Below are 22,504 nucleotides of genomic sequence, written 5' to 3'. Positions count from 1 at the left end.
CATCAAAACTACATACAGCTGCTAATTTTTATGACGCTACGATCCTTGGAAGCTGAAGATTAGAATATTTTGGAAGATTACCTAGATACCATTATATAGTTTCTTACAAACATACAGGTCGACCTAATAACAGCGTGTTACCTAATAAGTTATGAGCGATACACGTAATAAAGGCCAAGTCGCAAGCAAAAGTTAGTGTAATATACAAATAGACAACGCTCAACGGCCCATATAAGTACTGCTTTAACCGCCGTGGGCATAAAAACATAGATAAATGGGCACAATATTTCTGGACGCCATTTCGGGTTATATATATTGTATATATATATTAAATACTCTTTTTAACCCCCGACGCAAAAAAAGTTTAACGTGTCTGTTGCATAGTAGCTCCCAAACGGATGAACCGATTTTCGTTTAGTTCTTTTTGTGTGTTACCTATAGATAGATTTTATCCCGAGTGTTCTTATATAGCCATGTTTCATGAAAATTGGTTTAACCGTTCAAAAGTTGTAGCGAAATTAATATTGAAAGTCAGGTTTTTTTTAATTTGTCTAAAAATTATACTTTTAATGATTGGGTTATAAGTGTTTGCCGAATTTGTATTAATATCTTTGTCAACATATCCATTAAGTTAAAACGTAAAGTTGGTAGCCTCAATCCATTAACCAACAATACTGCCATACTAATATTATAAACGTAAAAATGTATTTGTTTGTCCATCTTTCACGTCAAAACGAAGCATTGGATTGGTGATTTTTGGTCTGCCGATAGATTCTAGTCTAGAGATAATTACAATCTTGTCTTTATCGTGTCTGTATGGTCAAAAATCGTGTTATATTGCGTGCAATAAGACTTCTACTCGTATTAACAAGTTTATTTGTTAGACAAATTAAAAATCCCCCGATTCTCAATATTCATTTTGCTACAACTTTTGAACGGCTGAACCGATTTTCATGAAACATGGCTAAGAACTCTCGGTATAAAATTATCTATGACACACCAAAAACTAAACGAAAATCGGTTCATCCGTTTGGGAGCTACGATGCCATAGACAGATACACAGACACGTTAAACTAATAACACTAACACCCCTCTTTTTGCGTCGGGGGCTAAAAATCATTGTGACAGCGCAATCCAAATCCGGGACGTTGTCATTTTGGTTGTTTATAAAACTAAAATGAATGCGTGGTTTTGTAGGCGACTGTACACATTACATTTGCCATGTTTTGGCGTAGGTACAAATTAACACGTTGTAATTTTTAAACAAATAATTTAAGGAAGTTAAGAAAATTGTTTTATATTTTGTACTAGCTGATGCCCGCGACTTTTTTCGCGTGGCCGAACAATTTTCGGTAAGGAGTCAAAATTATTAGAGCAATTTAATTGTACAGACAAAGCGTATATACCTTTCACACAGAAGGTGTCCATCAGACTGAAAACTATATTTCCTATAGTTTAGCTGGACCATTCTGACCCTTCTTCAGGTGTTTCAGGTCTTCGATTTTTATACATCAACAGGAAATGCTGACCAGACTGAACAATTTTTGTTAAGTCGTCATTTCTATATTTCCTATAGTTTATCTGGACTATCATTGTTCTCCATCAGGTGTTCCAGTTTTCAAAATTAATAGCTATAAAACAAAAAAGTTTCATTCAAATCCGTCCAGTAGTTCCGAAGATTACAAACAGACAAACAGATAGATTTTTTTTTCAAATTCTTACTCTATGTTACGAGTAATACTATGACTCTATCGCCTAATTTTATTTTTATGTAAATTTATTCAATGTACAGAATTTTTTTTCTACTGATTTATTATATGATTTATTATTGATGATAACCACGACAAGAAGTTCATGTTTAAATATTGATTTTATTTATGTACTTAAATACATTTAATATACTCGAGTTTTGTAGTGTTGTCTGGAACATGCATTCGCACTCGACACGTATGGAACAAGTACAAAGATCTTCCTCCAGACATCTAGCTTTCATTTCACCGGGAATAACGTCCAGAAATTCTTACGATGAAAGACTTTCGTTTTTTGGCCTCGAAACACTATCAATGCGTCGTCGTATGCTTGATTTGGTATTTTCCCAGGGAATTGTCCAAGATGTCTCTGCGCAGATGTACTAGATGTGGTCGGAATTTGCGTACCCAAAATGCAAAGTTTACCTCGTAAAAATATCATAAAAGATTATTTTTTGGTTCCGTGTATGTAGTAGAACCAAGTTGGCTAAGCATGCGCCTATTTCTAGGTTTTATTATTACTTTCAATGAATGGCATACTTGATACAAGATACTTGATATAGACCTATTTCACGACAGTCCAAAATTACTTAAAGTTGAAGTTTTGCGAAGGCAAATTGCTTAATATTTTTAATTTGCGGTGTAAATTTTATTTACTCATTTTTTAAGAAAATATAAGAATGTTTCTTTTTCTTCTATCGTATGCTATACATAATTATTAATTATGTAAACTAAGATCATTACAATATGTCGAACGTTATCCAATGCCCTTTCGATCCGCGGAAATTTTTGTGCACTTTGAAGATTGTGGTAAAATTGCGCGTTGGTCAATGATCGATGTAATGTTACCTTTGCTGTGCACATAATTGATGTAAACATTAGAAGTAAGTTTTTATTATGATTTTTGTTTAATGTTACATGTTCATATTGTTGATGTGCCTAATAAATAAATAAATATATTATGACAAATCACACAGATTGAGCCCCAAAATAAGTTCGATAGTTGTGTGATGAGACACTAACTCAACGATACCATATTTTATAACAAATACATATATAGATAAACATCCAAGACCCGGGCCAATCAGAAAAAGATCATTTTCCATCATGACCCGACCGGGGCTCGAACCCGGTACCTCTCGGTTCAGAGGCAAGCACTTTACCACTGCGCCACCGAGGTCGTAGAGTCGTCTAATAAATAATAAAGATGTTGGTTTGTATGTCACATCTGCTATTCGGAGGTATTCCCCCAACGTTATCCTCCATAGATTCATCAAAAAAATTAGTAAGTTCAAGATAGGAAAAGCATTTATACTCGATATGAACTGCTTTTTTATTTAGATTACTACTAATAATTTGTATTTTAAATAACTATATGATAAAACGGCAAATTAAAAACTATCAAAATCGGTCCAGCCGTTTGGCTGCTACGATGCCACGGACACACATACAGATACACAGACTAGTTAAACTTATAATTCCCTTTTTCTGTCTATCTCTCTCTAAGTCTGTCATGTATTTTTGTAAAATAACACTAACAAAACTATTTGGTACGAGGTAAACGAAATGTACAGACAGCACACAGACAGAAAATAGAAAACTAGATATTTAGCTGGAGACTGAAAAAAATATTAGCAATGTTGCAAAATAGCGCTTTGTCTGACGGAAATTTAATAGGGAAAACAAACTTTAGACAGAACTTTATTACTTATGGGGAAAACCACGGGAAAACATTTAAGTAGATAATTTATATATTTAAATGGATTTGTTATACATGTTACACATGCTTTATCTGGGGGCACGGCAGTGCCCCTGTCAAGTCGATAACCAATTTACTCCACTGACTATCCGCATCAAGAGCACTGTCCCGGATAGACAGGGGCGTGGGTTCAATTCCCGATTCGAGAATTTTTTCATCTCATTATAATTTTCAAAATTTATATATTGTTTCAAGTTTCTCTCTCTCTAATGCCGTACGGCCCGTTGCATCCACGGCTGTGACGCTCGAGCCGAGCCGAAAATTTATTTGGCACTGATTTGAAAGTCTTTATTTGTAATTCTTTTGAAATGCTGACGTTGCCTATCAGCTATTAAGGGTTTATATCTCTTAGTCGCCTTTTACGACATCCACGGGTGTATGGACCATTTTTTTTTCAAAAGAATTTAGGCATAATGATTTAAATTAAAATAGGTTGTAACAATATGTAAAGAAAGTTTCAAAACGTGAAAATATTTGTATAGTTCTGAATCGTTAAATTAATTTCAAAAATCGAATTCAAAATTGGAGAATTTATAAATGCCGCGCTTTATGTGCTGTTTTATACCGGTTTGTCATGTCTCTAGTTCAGTGACCGAGATAACGGACCGGTCCCTATTCACTTCGGTTCTTACTCACCACATGAGAAAATCTTTTAATGTTAGCCCGATTGGCTGATGGCCTGATTGGCCCAAGTTTGGGATATTTATTTATATATGTATTTGTTATAAAATATAGTATCGTTGAGTTAGTATCCCATAACACAAGTCTCGAACTTATTTTGGGGCTAGCTCAATCTGTGTGATTTCTTCTAATATATTTATTTATTTATTGATAATATAATAGATAAACATCCAGTAATCCAGTAGTAAGTAGTAAGTAGATAAGTAATCGAAACTGTGGCGAATGAGGAACAAACTTGTAACAATTATATTGAATCATTTCATATCGAGTCAGTATGCATGTTGACGGGGACTGACCAACATCACTTCACTAGTTATTTTTTTTATATTCGGGATTGTTTAATGGCCAGTTATAAAAAATAAGGTAATTTTTTTTTATATTGTAAGTGTAACTAATAACATGTTGTGAATATCTATTTTCATTTATATTTTTTATTTGTTTATTTTATTTTATTTATTAAAAAGATATTGTTTATTAGTAATCTTATAATTGTATTTTTTTAGATATAGGTACAGTCAACAGCACATCAAGTCACTCTACATGAACCTCTATGCCGCGGTAATAGCGGCGAGTTTGCAATGAATTTGAGTAGGTTGATGTGCTGTTGATTGTATTATTTTTATCGGCCAAAGTGTTTTAGTGATAGATATAATTGAACAATACTTTGGATTTAATTGGATTTATCAATTGGAGCTCTCTATCTCTGCTGTATGCATGTTCTCGGTTTCGTTAGGGGTTGTGAAGCCGAGAAGCCTAAAAAAAGCGTATTTTTTTTTTAAACTTACGTTTTTATTCACATTAGCGCCATCTACTTTATAAAGCGCCATTGACTATATATTTATTGTATTTTGTATCAACTATATATTTATCTAGATTTTGCCCACAACTTCGTATGTAAGTAAAAATCTGTTTCCATTGGGAATTTCAGGAAATCCCTTCTTAGTGCTCTCCTACACTGTCCTAGGAACCTACACACCAAATTTCAGCTTTCTACGCCCAGTAGTTTCGGCTGTGCGTTGTCTGTCAGTCAGTTACTCAGTAACGCAAGAGTTTTATATATATTGATTGCGTATTTTCGGAATAAAAAATACCTACCCCATGTATTCCAAGGTATCACAGCTACCTCAATACCAAAATTCATTAAAATTGGCCACGCCGTTTGAGCTTTAAGAACTAACAAACATACAAGCTTTCGCGTTTATATTATTAGTGAGGTAGTGGGAACACTTCTTAATATTGTGACTCACGAAGTACATATAAAATGTTCAAAACAATATGTATAAATACATTGTATATGTATAAACAACTAGATTTTGTCCGCGACTCCGGTCGCGTGTATATTTCTGCGAAAGCGTGATTTTCATGCAAACTTTCGCCCTCCATTATAGATATTTGCGCGTTGATTATTGAAAAAAAAAAACGTAGCCTATGTTAACAGGGGTCTTTAACTGCACGCATACTTTTTTATGCAAACTATAATAACTATAAGCATACAAATTTCATCTAAATCGTTCCAGAGGCCGATGAAAGCGAAATAGACAGATGGACAGACAGGCAGACTATCGCATTTATTATATTAGTATGTAGTACTAGTATGGATTTATAATAATAGTTACCTATTTATCGTCTGAGCGACTCAAGCATAACATGCTTAATTGTTGGTAATCAACTAAGTCGTTATGTCTAACCTTGTTGTTAACAGATACTTTTTTTTATTGTGCATATCGTATGAACAGAAGTCTATTGCATGATAATTTTCTGAAGATTGTGCATTTTGTAGTGGCTCGTCCCGGCTTCGCTCGGCATTTTTCCGGTACGAAAGGTACCCTATGTCCTTCTCCGTACTTCAAACTACATGTATGCAAAATTTCAAGAAGATTGGTTGTGTAAATAGAGCGTGAAGAAGAAACAAACAAACTTACTTTCGCATTTATAATATTAGTTGGAATTAGGATTACAAGATTGTTTAGTTTCCTGTCCTGTATTTAGTGACCTGTCTGTCTGTAATCAAATCTTGCAAGTTATAACTTCAACTTCTATTTCCGCTTGAAGTTTTCCAAGCGGCTTCAGTTTCCATTACAATGAACTGTTGTGATGAGCCGTAAGGTCATTCTCGGTGCACCCAAGATCGGCTCCCGGCGAGGGAACTCCTCAACGGTTTCCGGCACGGACATTATTAATTTTGTCACGCGTTGATTACACCAACATCTCTTTTGTGGCAAAAACTTTTGAATTTTTTTTTTCCATTTCAATTTCAGATATCCTCAAATGTCTTCCTTGGCCTATATCCGGATCGTGGGCTATGTGACCACGATAGTCCTTCACGTGGGTAACCTCATGCTGCTGGGGCGACCACAGCCACCAGAGGTCGCTGAGGATGTCAAGTTTAAAACCTTCGCCAGTTTACAGGCGCGATATCTCACTGTTTGGACCTTTGTAAGTTTACATACTATATATAGCTTTTGCCCGCGGCTTCGCCCGCGTGAGTTGCCATGGAAGCAGTTACTTTTCTGGGTACCCTATGTCCTTCACTGTACTTCAAACTACATGTATGCAAAATTTCAAGAAGATTGGTTGGGTAGATAGAGCGTGTTTTAAACTAAGTTCTCGGTCGCGTCTCTCTGACTCAATAAATTTTCACCGGGAGATCGTGTGATTCCTGAGGAAGGTTTAGGTGTAATAGTTTATTATGTTTTACCCAAGCGAAGACGGGACGGGCCGCTAGTTATAAATAATAAAATTTAACGTGAATTTTTTTGTGATACCGATCAATTCAAATTAAAATCATTTATTCAGAAATTAGACCTTCACAGTTAAAGTTATTTTTCACAAGCTACAAACTACTGGCATTTCGGAACGACCAGTGCTGAGAAGAATAGCCCATAGAAACTAATTTAAACAGTGTTGGTCCCTAACATGCAAGAAGGGCTTACCATTATTGTTTCTTAAATTTTTTTTTCTAATAATATAAAAAGTACATAATGTACATAGTCAAAAAGTATATCAAAACAGGTTATGATTGTGATCCGAGTGCTGATTTAAAAAAAAAATCAATACTTTGACGTAGGTTGTACCCTCATTTCCTTACTTCCAGTTTCTCCAAGCGGTCTTCGCTTCAGCCGGGCTGTGGTGTGACGTCCTCACGCTGAAAAACTCCAAGACCAAAGACTACAAATTGCCCAAGCATTTGAAAGGATTCAGAGACGTACTGTTCGCGGCTATAGTATGGCCTTCTGTTCTTGTAAGTATAATGTAGTCTCTCTTCATAGTTGTATTCCACATGGCCGTGGGACGTGATCGCTGCGTGGAATGAAACACACAATGACTCTCTTGGTATTATTAATGGGGCGGTATACAGGGTTACAGGTATCAAACGCAAAACCCCCTAAAGATTACTTGGGCATATCAAAACAAGCAACTTTTATTTTAAGACTTCGTGATTCGTAGTTTTTTTTTGTCATATGAAAAAAATACGATTCTACACATTTTAACTCTATGTAATAGCCGAGCAAACACGATAGCGTTATGTAGCGGAATCGAACATAGAGTTAATGTTTTATATAGGAACGACATTAAAACTAAAAAAAGGAAAATGTTTGGACAACAGTCGTAGAACAAAAGATGTTAGTCTGTATGTACCTTATGCGCCTTTGGAAGGTTATGCGTTAGATACCAGTAACCCTGTATAAGCCATTTCACACACAAGTTGATAATAAAAAAGAGTGCTGGTTTCCTCACGATGTTTTCCTTTAACGGATGCAAGTGGTGGTCGATGAAAACTACAACTATACATGAGTCAGATTGGTGTACAAACTCGTGTGGCACAAGTTGGATTCGAACCTGCGACATTTCGGTTCACAGGCTGGCGTCTTAACTGTTACAACACCACCGGTTTAAAGGTAGTAACTAATTATGTTATGCTTACGGGATTTAGCACAAATCTTTTTTATTTAATGTTGCTGATGTTTCAACGCCCTTGCAGTCGCCGTGGTCGAAGCCAGACTGGACTTTTTGCGTTGTGTTTCTCAACCCGCACTAGTTTTTGATACGACCAATGTGACTTCATAAAAACTAGTGCGAGTAGTGTGACTGTTAAGAAACTGCATCTACATTTATGATAAAAAAATGTTAGGCAAAGTAAGCATATATATACCGGCTCCACATTGTCGTCGAACAGTTCGCCAAACTTTGGCGGATTCGGTATATATTGCTGGTTTTTCATTGCGGTAAATAAACGCACTTATACTAACAACGCAATGTTCACGCGTTCGCGTCGGCATGTGTCTGAGTTCAGTGAGTGTGGAGCTGGCATTAGAACCACTCCATAACCTTCCAAGTGGTATGCTGGCTACTCACTATCGTCGAACTGTGACAGCGACGCGAACACGTGAACATTGCGCAGTTTGTATGAGAGCTTTTAATTGCTGCAATAAAAAACCGCAATGTATACCGAATCTGTTCGGTGACAGTGTGAAGCCGGCATAAGATAGACGTTCCGGTCCGCGATAGTGTGGAGCCAGAATTACAGAGGCAATAAGATCCGAACACATGAACACAAACGCCTTGGACAAATAACTATACTAAATTATTTCGTGTTTTGTTATGTTTTATAATATGTAAATTTATTTGTTCCGTCTAAAGTCTTCTAAAACTTGATAAATTTTCCTGGTAAGACTTAAATCAACTTAGGGCGAGTTGCACCGTCAAATTTGACGTTGTTTTTAATCGGCGCGCTGCTTACGTTTAAACAAAATGGCGTACATTGCATTTTTTTTGCGCACGTTAGTTAAAGTTAATGTCAAAGTTGACGGTGCAACCCTTCACATTTAATGTTTTAAAGATTCAAGGTTTTTGTTACAGTTTTAGCAAACAAGTCTTATAAGTAGTTAGTTGTTTAAATTGAAAATGGTAAGAGCGAGTCGGACTCACGCACCAGGGTTTTCGTAAAATTAACTTTTATTACGTACTTACTGGATGTTGCCCGGGGCTTATATACTGTACCGATTTAAAAAAATCTTTCACCATTAGAAAGGTACATTATCCAAGATTGCTATAGGCTATATTTTATCTCAAAATTCCCACGGGAGCGAAGCCCCGGGCAACATCTAGTTTTAAAATATTAAAATAATTTTAATTAATGGTTGTGGATGAGAATCAATAAATATTTATTTGTTTTTTAAATATTTATTTAAACGTTTCATTTTTGCCGATCGTACCATAAAACTTTCATGCTTTAATATTTATCAAAATCAAATAATTTATTAAGAAATTTGGCCTTCACGGGCGCTTTTTCAGGTCATATTCCAAATTAAATTATATTTACCAAAGCTACAAACTACTAGCATTTCGGAACGACCACTGCTGAGAAGAAATGCCGAAAGAAACTCATTCAAACAGTGTTGGTCCCTATCATGCCAGAAGGGCTTACCATTTTTATAATTTTATTATCTGTGGCTACCACAACATTATACTATTATTATAAAGAGGTAAGCGTTTGTGAGTTTGTATGTTTGAGGCGGGTAATCTCCGAAACTACCGAACCGAATTAAAAATTTTTTTCACCTTTAGAAAGGTATATTATCCAAGATTGCTATAGGCTATATTTTATCTTAAAATTCCCACGGGAGCGAAGCCCCGGGCAACATCTAGTGATTAATATAACAATGTAAGTACACAATGTATATTTTGTATTTTTCTCTTTAAATTCCAGGTGGTCTCCACAACGTTCTGGCCCATATTTATCTACGATAGGAGCCTGGTCTTCCCGGAACACCTTGACAGAGTCATTCCTCCTATATCCAACCATATAATGCACACCTTCATAGTCCCCCTGGCCTTGTGGGAGGTGCTTTTCCAACCAAGGTCCAAGCCCAGATCGCATATGAGAAATATACTGCATATTTTGTTTCATTTTGTATTATATGCTGTCGTGTAAGTATTTTATGATAGTACATAATTATTTTAACAAACATGTAACTTGCATTGTATGTACAGTCAACAGCACATCAAGTTACCCTTTTTTTTAACGTGTGGAAAGACGCTCGTCCCGTCCGTCCAGCCACGGGAAGCCGGACAGGTGTGTGGGACTTTAACCCACTAAAACCACACGGTGTCGACGCCTACCTCATTTGTGCCGGGACCGTGTGCTAATCTCGCTCCACAGCCCCGGCACATCAAGTTACCCTGCATAAACCTCTATGTAGCGGTAATAGCGGCGAGTTTGCAATGAATTTGGGCAGGTTGGTGTGATGTTGACTGTACGTGTATTGGTTCGGATGAAATTTTACAACTACATATTGAATTTGTTTTTGTGTATTGGATGATAACATTTTTTATGTTAAGCAAGATTTGGTGGTAAATCAAGATTGGCTCCCGACAAGGGAACACAACGGTTTACAGCATGGGCATGGTGTTTTGTCACGCGTTGAATGCAATAAATTATCTTTGACGACAATAAAAGCGTGTGTCATAAATAACATTATTATAAAAATCTTATTTCGTTTTATAAATCATGACGTTTGGTTCCCGCCCTAGGATTCCTATCCTCTCAGGACCACTCAGTTATATTTCCTTCCGAGGATATACGAGGCCAAAAAAGTCTTGACAACTGAAAAGCATATGTGTCTGACGTGCTAAAAACACAGCCGAAACATAAAAATATTAAACGGAGTCTGAGTTTCGCGGCGTCACAGCCCGATGAATGAAGATGAGAGAGAGAGAGGAAGATAATTTCACAAGCTTTTATTTATATGTAAATAAGTAAGTATGTATGTATGTTCGGGTGGAATATTGCTAGTCAATGTTGAAGCAGATATCTTCAACCGATTGAGCTGAAATTTTGTACACACGTTTAGTTTGGATGACAATGGATTGTTTTAATTTTATGCCCCACTGCTGGGCAAACAAGTTTTTTTTTCTTTTACCGTAATATATTTTTTCTTTCCAGTCTCATATACACCTACGTTGAGAGAGGAATATGGATATACCCAATACTACTGAAATTGTATGGCACCGTATATTTTTATGTTATCTTCGTATTATTGTTTACGAACAGTTTTATATTTTACGCGATCCAATGGCCGCTCACGGCTTTGATCTGGGGGAAGAAGGTGCAGGGGAAGAGGAAGGGACATTGATTACAAAAATAAATAAATAAATTAATCATTAATTTCTTTGTTGATTATGTAACTTTGTTATGTCGTTTGTATTTTGATTTAAAATTTTAATTGTTTCTTTTTTTGCATTTGATGCAGTCAATTGGAACAGTTGCATGCATTACAAATCGTAGTAATATTATAAAAGCGAAAGTTTGTGAGAATGTGGACCCGCGCGCGGGGCCCTTTCTGAATCTATGTTGTGTATGTTTGTCACTCTTTCACGCAAAATCTACTGGAGCGATTGTTATGAAATTTGGTACATGGGTAATATAACCTGGAATAACACATATGGTACTTTTTATCCGGAAATTCTCTAGAGGAGCGAGGCCCCGCATATAGATGGAAAAATTGACCTAATTTGATTTTATTATCATAGTTTTATTTGATGTATTTATTATTTAGTCGTATTGTAATTTAATAAATATTTCAATGATTTTACTTTTTTATTTCGTCTTATCTATCTTCATAGTCGTATTTCCTCATGGCTGAGGATCGTAGTCATTACGTACTTGGCAATATTAATGGAGTGGAATGGAATAGTAAAAAAATATTTTCGATTTCAGAGTATCCGCCTAGAACTAGATGCAGCCTATGTTAACGTATTATTCTGTGTGAAATTATGATGTATGTACCTAATATTTTATGAAAAATGGTTAGGAATCTTACACCTACACCCTCACGCTAAAACATGAAACTAGAGAAAGTACCTATCTGAATTCAATTTCTTTAAAAATCAAAAATGAATTGATTTATTACAAAAACATCACGAAGATTTTACTTTGAATACAAACAGGTCCCTATAAAACGGGCCAACAATGTCGGGTATCTTAGCTTAGAGCGAAACAAAAAATCACTTTCTAAAAACCCGGAACCTCGCGCGGGGCCCGGTAAAAACCGGTAACAGTCTAAATGTCCAGTTGACATTGAATTCTTCGTCTATAACTAAATCAAACCAGAAGAAGCCAATTTAAAACTGGTTCTTCGGACCATAAAAATTGAAAGAATTAGCTATTTAGCCCCTTATTATTAATAGTAAAAGGTCGATTATTAGAATGGATAGTTATACCAAGTTTTCTACCGTTGCGATGAGTTTTGATTCACGGTCAAGTGCGGTAATGTTGCCAACGTAAATATGATTTACCAGTTTTTAAGGAAATGTGTCTGATATAATATTTTTAAATTTAATGAGTAAGTTTAAGTACTTAATTTATTTTAGAAATGAAATAAAATACGATATTTCACAAGTGTTTTTTTCATTCATTATTACTACAATAATATTTTAACAAATATATAAATACTATTAAATTAGTTTAATTTAATATTATTTATATATTTACCTTATAAATTGAAAATATCTAGAGTTGGCCTTCTAGGCATGGTTCCCATCACACAGGCAGAATTCCCGCGCTGAATTGCAATGAAAATTCGCTGCGCGAGAAAGCTACCCGCGCGAGGATCACCTGTTGCCTCCCTCAGCCGTTTGCTGAGCTCCTCGTACGCCTCTAACCGCCCCAAGAACCTAAAGCCCCAAAATCCAAAAGAAAATATTTCGTAAAATTTAATAAATGTAGTATGTACACGTTATTAATTTATTATTAGTTTCTCCTTTTGGGATTCACGGCACATAGTCCGGTCATTTGAGCCACGCAAGCCTCTCGGCTTGCGTGGGGATATGGATCCAACATGTAGAGACCCTTTTGGAGAATTTTGATGTTATTAATTTATTATTATTATTAAGTAATAATTAAAATGAAGTACTTAATAAAATATGGTATTTTTCATAGTCGTATTCCTCATGGCTGAGGGCCGAAGGTCATTACGTGGAATGAACCACACACAAAAAAATTCTTGGCATTATTAATGGAATAGTTTGCCATTGCCTTCTCCATTTCACACACAAGTTAATAATAGTAATATTCCAACAGGAAATTGGAATTATTACAGGTGCAACTAACTAAATGGTAAATTTTAAATGTTGTTAACAAAAAAGTTACATATTATATGACCTAATCGACACACAAACATTAACCTTGTGAGGTGATAATAAGAACCACAACCTGGCAACACTGGCTATGTATAACATTTCTCATTTACGAGTAAAAACGGTCAGACGTGGCTGTATATATTCGATACGCTTTCGTTTAAAAAATGTCCGTGTCGTACGCGGTTTCCCGTGCATTGAGGGGCGCGTCCCCGTTCTTTTTTCAAAAAAGATTCGAATCGACGGTGGCCAGTTTGACAAAGGACGAGATTTTGATTTTATTAAGACCCCCATCCACGAACTGGAGCAACATTATACGCGACGCTGAAAAAGTTGTGGGCTATCCTACGTCGTTCATGAATTTGAGATGTCTTTTGAGCGACGAGTTTGCGAATATGGCGCTATATTTGAGAAAATTGGTGAGTTAACAAAGATTTATTTGGTTTAGTATCACCACCTCTCTCTCATCTCTGAGTGATATCGGATGCGTTCAGGGTTGTGAAGCTGCGAAGCCCGGGGTCAGCGTAAAAAAGTCCATAAAATTTTAAAAATTCTGTGCTGTGATTTCACAACCGGCCGCCCGTCTAACGTCAATCCTTCTTGAGAATGCTATTGTTACCTATCAGCCGCGTAGGCTCTGAGTCCCTTAGTCGCCTCGTACGCTTCTACTTGAGGATATGGAGTGGTCCTATTCTAGGGCGGATCCACACGCCACTTATGGTTTCACCTCCTGTCTGTTTCTATTTAAATATTTCAAGTTATTTAATCAACTGCTTGTGGTCCCACAGAATTGAAATTTTCCACGTCGCTTCAGTTTTATGACAATGCATTATTATGATACTAGCGGCCTGACCCGGCTTCGCTCGGGTAAAACCATAATAAATTACACACCTAAATCTTACTCAGGAATCAAACTATCTATTAAAAAAACACAATCCGTTGCGTAGTTTTAAAGATCTAAGCAAACATAGCGACAGACACGGGAAGCGACTTTGTTTTATACTATGTAATAATAATGATATTGATAATGAAGCACGATCTAGTACCAAGAGGAGTTTTCCAAAGAGGGAATCAATAATTCTACTGCACAGGCATTATTTAAAAGTCCCACTTAAAACTCTCAGACTCAGTGGCGCAGTGGTAAAGTGTCCCGGGTTCGATCCCCGGTCGGGTCATGATGGAAAATGATCTTTTTCTGTTTGGCCCGGGTCTTGATGTTTATCTATATATGTATTTGTTATAAAATATTGTATCGTTGAGTTAGTATCCCATAACACAAGTCTCGAACTTAATATGGGGCTAGCTCAATCTGTGTGATTTGTCCTAATATATTTATTTATTTATTTATGCTGGGAGGAGGCCTTTAGTTATACATAAATAAGCCCATGTTGTTAATTCCTGTATAATAATTTAGATTTAAGTTTGTGATAACAAATAAACAATTTTTCGTTTTTCTTTGTTTCTTTTAAAAACAATAGTGACATAAAATTATTAACAATTAAGTTTTATTTGTACCAGATTGATTTTATAACATGAACATCATTTAAATAAAATTAGAATTTAATTTTTATTACTACATAACAACCAAAAAGAAAATACAAAATATTTGTGTAATTGGTCCGAGTTTGTTTTGCCCAAAATTTGATGTTAGTTCATAATTTTTAATCGATAATTTTGTGTACATTTCAAATAAAAATAATTAATATACTCATCCTTTATTGAACCATTATTACGTCTGACTTTTTTTGATAATGATATTTAGTAGTCGCTTAATAAAGGCAAAGTTTGTGTGTTTGTTTCTTCACGTTAAAATGGCTGGGCCAATTTATAAGAAACTAGGCGTTGCCCGGGGCTTTTCGAGAATTTTTGGATATTTCGGGGAATTTTGAGATAAAATATAGCCTATTGCAATCTTCGATAATACATTATTATACCTTTCTAATGGTGAAATGATTTTTGAAATCGGTTCGGTAGTTTCGGAGATTACCGCCTCAAACATACAAACTCACAAACGATAGTATAGATTTAGTATTGAGGTAGCTGATACCATATAGGGTACTTGCTATTCCAGAAGTATAATACGATTCCCGTAGAATTTGGCCAATAGTCTTTATAGTAAATGGCGTTTTATACAGCAGCAGTATCGGAATATAAAACAAAAAGTAATGGTAACAAACTCTTGAACTAATTTTAGTAGTATTTAAAGATTAAATATTAAGTACTTAGTTATATTAATTGTAACGAGTTTTTTTTAAATTCAACACGTAAACAAATTGCAGGAATTAAGTTTACATTTAGCTGGAAATTAACAATTCGGTTTCATATTCTAAACTCAAACGTACTCAACGTTTGAGTTTAGAATATGAAACACATTTTTAAATTCTTATCGTTTTACAATATTTGTGGCCAGTATACTTACTTATTATATAGCTGTACTAATTCGAAACGTTGACAATAAATTAAAAAAAAAATGCGCAATACTGAATTATACAAGTACCTAAGTGGCCAGTGTTTAACATAGAGAAAAAACCCATACTCAATCAAACTCCAATAAACTGATGCACTCGGCTCCGCCTGTAGAAAGTACATAACGGTAGGTACACTTTCGCGCGGGAAATGTGGGCGAGTGGCGTGTGGTCATTACCCGTGCCGGCCATTTTAAAAATTTCCTCTTGGCGTTATTTATCCCCTGACGCCAAAGAAAAGGTGTTATAGACTTAGTGGAATCGAAAATATCCTGGCATATATCTCTGTTTACCCAGTATATAAAAAATATTTTCAATTATTTTTCAAACAAAATTAGACTCGCCTCTGACTGAATCTGTATTTCGTATTAATTAATACGCACTAAATCTCTCTCGTCTCTTTTTGTTTGTCAGACTCTGGTGTGAGATTTTATTCAAGTCGTTTAAAGGCATCCGACATGACTCTTTCTAGAAACTTCTAGTGTCCTTATGAAATGTTGCCTTACCCAGAAGCTTAAAAAAACTATAAGATTTTTCTAATTTGTTATGTTTTTGGCGAGATTAATACGCATGACAAATTACAACTTTCTAGTACCAATAATATAGAGACAGACCGACATAGCGAACTTATTATTTGATTACTTCAGACCTCTAAAAAAACAGAGATATTATTAAGTTATTACCTTGGTCTGGATTTGTTAAAAATCTTCGTACTTTATTTCTGCTTTGTACTCATTGCTTTTATTTACATTACTAGCTTTTGTCTGCGGCTTCGCTCGCGTTTGTTACAAGCGTCCGCCCATAAATAAATAAATAAACTCATTTTTATCAATATCTCGGTTTCTAAGCCACGTATCGCTATGAAACCTACTTCAGATTTTAAGTTAGACCATCTACTATACAACTGTGAAAACCACATCAAATTCCATCTAGTTTTTTTTACGAAATAATCCACAGTAGTTTTTAATAACTATTACACCGCAACTGCTTCTATAGTGATCATTATAGTATTAAAATTGGCCCGTACAATCATTTTGACATACATTTTTTAAGTAATTGGAGCGTAAATATACCCGACTAATGAGAAGTAGTTTAATGGCCGAAAATCACATGCCAGTAGCTAGTATGCAAGTGTGCCGTCTATTTGCCCATAGCTTGCATGCCAGTTCAGCGTTATCGCTTGAGCACTTCTATTACCCACTAATGTTCCCCGGGGCTCCGCTCCCGTGGGAGTTTTGAGATAAAGTATAGCCTATAACAATCTTGGATAACGTACCTTTCTAATTGTGAAAGAATTTTTGAAATCGCCTGGGTAGTTTTTGAGATTACCCGCCTCAAACATACAGATATACAAACTCATAAACGCTTACCTCTTTAGAATAATAGTATAGATTATTGTGGGTGGGTAACTTAACCATAATTGAGACATAGCTCTCCCTCTCTATTATAAGACCGTTTCTCAGGTTCCATCCTCAGCTGTAAAGCATTAGGCTTTCCTACTTTTTTTTCTTGCATTTCGCATCCCTATGTCGGTCTTTGGCATCCCTATTTGTCAGACCATTGACACACAGATCATCCTTGATGACATAATCTAAATATACAATAAAAACTTCACCCAAATGAATAACTATATGTATTTGTATTCGTTTTAATTGTTGATTAATTTTTTCCAGGTTGGCAGCAACCACTTGGTAATGAAGACGGCCAAGAACATCCTGTACGGTGACTCGAAGAACCTTCAACCGTGGGGTCTCGTTATGCTACTTCTATCCAAGTCCGTAAAAGCCAACGTAGCCTCACCACAGAGTAAAACGATAGAGGAACAACAAAAAATGCTCGCGGAGCTAACTGAGATGATTAGAACTGGACATCTGATACATAAAGGAATAGTGAACGTACCATTTACAAAACGCTCTAAAGATACCGAATCAGCGATATTCGGTAATAAAATAGCAATCCTACTTGGAGATTATTTACTTGTAACAGCTAACGGTATGCTCGCGAACCTTAGAAATTCTGATGTATCATACATTATATCTACCGCTTTAAAAGATTTGTCTGAAGGTGAATTTTTTGGCGAGAGAGACGAACAGAACATGCCTCTACCTGGTAAACCTAATAAGAATATTGATGATATACAAATTACTTTTGATACGACTTCTATAACTGTTGATAAAGTGATTGGCAAGCCCACAACTGAATGGACAGCGAGATCTGTGTTCAATGGAGTCAGTTTATTGGGCAGAGGATGTCAAGCGTCTATGGTTTTAAATAAACAGAGCAGAGATATGCAAAATCTTGCTTATTATTTCGGCTGTCATGTTGGTTTGGCTTGGCAAGCGGCAACGGAAATGCAACAACTGACTTCTGACAGCAAAGACCAATTTTGCTTGGCCAGCGCACCGGTTTTGTTCGCTTTGGAAGGCAATCCCGATCTATACAAGATTATTGATCAAGCGAAAAACGATGTTAAAGATGTGGATTATGAAGATTTGAAGTTTAATATTTTAAAAACTGACGCCGTTGATAAAACCAAGAGGCTGTATGAAGAACATGCAAAAAAAGCGACTGCGTACATCGATAGCATGGGCGAAAACGAATCGATTGATATGATCAAAAAATTAATTAATACGTTCTGATTTTTGAATGAATATTAATGCATTAACTTCGTTTTTGAGTTTAGTCTTGCCTTTAAATAAATATATCTTTTGGTTTTATTTAGTTTTATAAATGAACTCAGCTGTACATATGTATAAGTTTATATGTAGTATATTAACATTACAACTACATTATGAAGTAGGATAAGGCTTGCGCAATTATGTATTTCTTTATTTTCTTGGAAAATGTAAAGTAAATTATAGTTTTAATGTACGACTTTATATTATCTATGTTTTATCGATTGCAATCAGAAATAAATTAATTAAAATACATAAAAAATAGTTTGTCACCTTAATAAACTTCTTCAAAACTTTTGAATACCTTCTATACGATCCCTTTCTAGGCATCTGTTGACCCCCTTGGTGGGCCGTAGAAAGACAAAGTCCGTACTAATATTATAAATGCGAAAGTTTGTCTGTCTGTTCCGCTTTTACGGCTAAAGCGCTGGATAAATTTTGATGAAATTTGGTATGTATGTAGTTAAAGGTCCCTCAGGTTCGAATCCTACTCGTACCACATGAGTTTGAATACCAATCTGACTCATGTGTGTCATACTTGCTTCCGGTGAAGGAAATCATCGTGAGGAAACCTGCACACTGGTGGACAGTTTAGTTCACCACTGTGTATCCGACTACCTGCCACTAGATGGCGGTAGGCAGCCGTAAAAAGTAATGTCAGATGCCTCTGGGCGAAATTGAATAAAATTCTGACACCAGTGTTAGCAATAACACGCTCACTATAAATCAATGAATGACTTGTTCCGCGCGATTACAAAATGGATGACTTTTTCAAAAGATCGCATCATTTACCATCTGTCACGAGTTTCATGCAAAACAAACTCGTCCTTCTTATCAATATTGTGTTGTACTATTGTGCAATGCACCATGATATATACGAGTATCTCTGCCTGCGACGAGTAAGACTCCGCGACCCCCAGAGGTCGCGGCCCACAGTTTGAAAAACACGACAGATTTTAACTATTACGTTAAGTGACAAAGGTTGACTGTACACGATATGCGATAATTTCATAAGTCAATCAAACTCAAGGTCCACATATATGACATTGTCACATCAATTGTTAGCGACTCTCATTTGCACTATAGTAAAGTTTGCAACATTGAATAGGTTATTTTTATTAGGTATTTTTTTTATATTTTTGAGTAAATCGTGGCAATGGGAAAGAAAATAGAAAGAAATTGATTTATTCAGTTGTTTAATTATATTTTTTTTTATTCAGTTTGGTTTAGTTATTATTGGGTTTCTGATAAAATAAAAAGTCTTCGAAACTATAGTATTACCAGGGACCGCACCGCTATCCCTTTCACGGGTTTTGAACCGGTTTTTGGAATGGGTTTGCTTTCGAAAGCCGTTCGGTGCTGTAATCCGTTCAATTTGCTTTGGTAAGCGCTATATCAACGACTACAAAACCCTTTCTTTGAGGTAAGTCATACGAAGGGGTTACCCGTTCAGATAGCAGGCTAATTTGTGCTTTAAGCTCAGGCCATACGGTCTTAATAAATTGCAATGCACAACAAATACCTACTAAGCGCGTGCGGTAAAGCGGTGCGTTATTATTTACACGATTCAATGTGTCGTTTCGTGTCTTTTCGGCTCTTCTCACACGGAGCTACGCAAATTTGCGCAGGAGCGGGGTATGATGAAAACTACACCCCTCTCCCCCCGCAGGCATTTAAGGGGAAAGCCAAACAGGGTAAGCGCTATAACGAACGAGTTACCCCTTCTAAAGAGTTAGCTATATCATATGGGAAATCCTTTGAAAGGGTTAGCCTCACCATATGGGATAGTCATTGGATTGGTTTAGTCATTGAACAGGTTACACAAGAATATGGGAAAGCTTTACAAAGGATTAAGCAAACGAACGGCTTGTCCGGTCCCTGAGTATTACTACCAGCTCTACCAGTCGCCGAACAGTTTGCCAGACTTTGCCGGATTCGGTATACATTTACACTTGTGTGCACAAATGACGAGACTTAGTAACGCAGGTAATCTGGGTCACAATTTTGTAGGTAATTGTTAATTTACAGAAACAATCAGTCTCCGTACATTAAATGCGCAATGGTGTGATAACTTGGGACTCAATCGGTTAAAGATCTGCTAATTGAGTTGCAAGATTCCAGAGACATAGAAAGATAAGAAGACATTGAATTGAAAGAAATTGAAAAAGCGCGTAAAGGGGAGGTTCACAGTCGCAGATCGTTTCGACCGCTGCGGCCGCGCTGTCATTACGATCATTACGATCAATTTTCTTGATCAAGGAATCATTTCCAAAATCAATCATTCATAAAATTGACATTACTACAGAGTACAGGATCAATTAAGAATTTTAAAGTCAGTAAAACTAATTCTTGTCTTTGTTAATATTTGAAAAATTGTAATGAAAGCGCGACCGCAGCGGTTGAAACGCTCTGAGAATCTCCTAAAAATGAAGTTGATTAACTAAAAGAGCCTATAACTTGACCTAAATCATAAACCGGCGTCCATTAAGTCGCAACAAAACTGTACACAAATAATTATTGAAAGAGAAAGTATGATACGAGCAACTCAGTCGGCTCCATCGCTATCACGCATCACGTTGTGACTCTGTTGCATGGAATAAGGTACTCACGAAGTACCTATTAAATCCATGCTCTGTTGTTTTCTGTAGGTTTTGACATTGACGTACGTCGAATTTCCATACAATTTCTGCGTTGTCCGTCGACGGACGTCAACGTAACGGAGGATGATGGAACGCAATTGAGCTTGTGGTGTGGTTTCCAAGTTGTGACCACTGAAAAAATATACTGGAGGTGTGAGGCGCCATCTGTGAACGAATATAGGAAATAAATAGCATAGGTTTCGGTATTCTGGTGAGTCGCCTCAATTAAGCATGTGTTGTTATATAGATGGCGCTAATTCTAATGCCGGCAACACACTAGCTACAGGAAGTATTCAAACTCAAACTAAAAAAAAATTTGCGATAACTGTGTAGTTGCAAAGTATATTGTATGCTGGCTCCACACTGTCGCAGAGCTTTGACGTATTCGGCATACATTGCTGGTTTTTCGCGGTAAATAAAAGTATTCTTAAGAGCGTGTTCTCATTGCTCAGTCGTGCTCTGTTGTTTTCTATACGGTTTGACACTGACGTAATTCAAAACTTCATACAATTTCCGCGTTTTTCTGCGTTGATCCGTCCACGGATTTCAATATAACTGACGTTGCAGCGCAACTCTGAGCAATGGAAATACGCTCACATTTATAATGGGAGTATTTAAATAAACAAAACACTGTCCAGTTTAGCTATATTTACATCTTTATCACACAGATAAATTCATTCAATGCGTCAAATAATGTAATCTTATCAAGAACATTGCAAATCGAAGTATAGGTGAAATTAGGTCTCAATTTACGACACGGTTGTAGGTAGTTCCCATTCAATAGGTGTTCCACCAATAGCTTCGATCGCATCATTTGCTTTTGAAAATGGTTTAGATCCAAAAAAGCTTTGTCTTACATTCTCATAACAGTGAACAGCTGGATGCGGTGCAGAAAGAACGATATGCTGTCCGGAATTGATAAGGTGACTTTTTGATTTAGCAAAGTTACCCCACAGAACAAAGACCACTGGCTGGTCTCGTTCATTTAGTTTCTTTATAATTGCATCAGTGAAAGTTTCTCAACCTTTTCCTTCGTGGGATCTCGCTGCACCACGTCGGACAGTTAGAATAGAATTGAGCAGAAGCACTCCTTGTCTTGCCCAACTTTCTAGGCAACCGTGTCGCACAGGCACGTAGCCCATATCATTTTGCAACTCCTTGTAAATTATGGCCAGTGATGGGGGTACTTGTACACCGGGATTTACTGAAAAACTGAGGCCGTTAGCTTGTTGTCTGCCATGATAAGGATCTTGACCGAGAATCACGACTTTAACGTCTTCAAATGGTGTGAGCTCTAACGCGTAGTAAATTCTTTCCCTCTCCGGATATATCGTGTGTTCTTCATATTCTTCGTCTAGAAATTTTTGCAATTTCACAAAATACGGTGCTGAGATCTCAC

At 36.3% G+C, this 22,504-nt stretch overlaps 2 protein-coding genes across 2 annotated transcripts; both read left to right on the top strand.

Annotated features, from left to right (window-relative positions):
• Window positions 1-4,459: 4,459 nt before the first annotated feature.
• Window positions 4,460-11,783, top strand: LOC128681596 (androgen-dependent TFPI-regulating protein-like). Its single transcript, XM_053765611.2, has 5 exons — window positions 4,460-4,551; window positions 6,447-6,624; window positions 7,283-7,429; window positions 9,899-10,119; window positions 11,135-11,783. The coding sequence occupies exons 2-5, from the start codon at window positions 6,457-6,459 to the stop codon at window positions 11,322-11,324; spliced, it is 726 nt and encodes a 241-aa protein (XP_053621586.1). The 5' UTR covers window positions 4,460-4,551; window positions 6,447-6,456; the 3' UTR covers window positions 11,325-11,783.
• A 1,637-nt stretch (window positions 11,784-13,420) lies between these two features.
• Window positions 13,421-18,531, top strand: LOC128681593 (all trans-polyprenyl-diphosphate synthase PDSS2-like). The gene is made up of 2 exons (XM_053765607.2): window positions 13,421-13,745; window positions 17,465-18,531. Exons 1-2 carry the CDS (start codon window positions 13,494-13,496, stop codon window positions 18,428-18,430), a joined length of 1,218 nt encoding a protein of 405 aa, XP_053621582.1. The 5' UTR covers window positions 13,421-13,493; the 3' UTR covers window positions 18,431-18,531.
• The last annotated feature ends 3,973 nt before the right edge of the window (window positions 18,532-22,504 follow it).

Source organism: Plodia interpunctella, chromosome 27, assembly GCF_027563975.2.
Source record: "Plodia interpunctella isolate USDA-ARS_2022_Savannah chromosome 27, ilPloInte3.2, whole genome shotgun sequence".
Lineage (NCBI taxonomy): Eukaryota > Metazoa > Arthropoda > Insecta > Lepidoptera > Pyralidae > Plodia > Plodia interpunctella.
This window is presented reverse-complemented; position numbering and strand designations above follow the sequence as displayed.

What these genes read in the sequence shown, in the direction of transcription:
- LOC128681596 (XM_053765611.2), top strand. Translation starts at nt 6,457, where the DNA reads ATGTCTTCCTTGGCCTATATCCGGATCGTGGGCTATGTGACCACGATA. An exon ending in TAGTATGGCCTTCTGTTCTT is followed by an intron (nt 7,430 to 9,898) that starts GTAAGTATAATG and finishes TTTAAATTCCAG; the next exon opens with GTGGTCTCCACAACGTTCTG. An exon ending in TTTGTATTATATGCTGTCGT is followed by an intron (nt 10,120 to 11,134) that starts GTAAGTATTTTA and finishes TTTTCTTTCCAG; the next exon opens with TCTCATATACACCTACGTTG.
- LOC128681593 (XM_053765607.2), top strand. Translation starts at nt 13,494, where the DNA reads ATGTCCGTGTCGTACGCGGTTTCCCGTGCATTGAGGGGCGCGTCCCCG. An exon ending in CGCTATATTTGAGAAAATTG is followed by an intron (nt 13,746 to 17,464) that starts GTGAGTTAACAA and finishes AATTTTTTCCAG; the next exon opens with GTTGGCAGCAACCACTTGGT.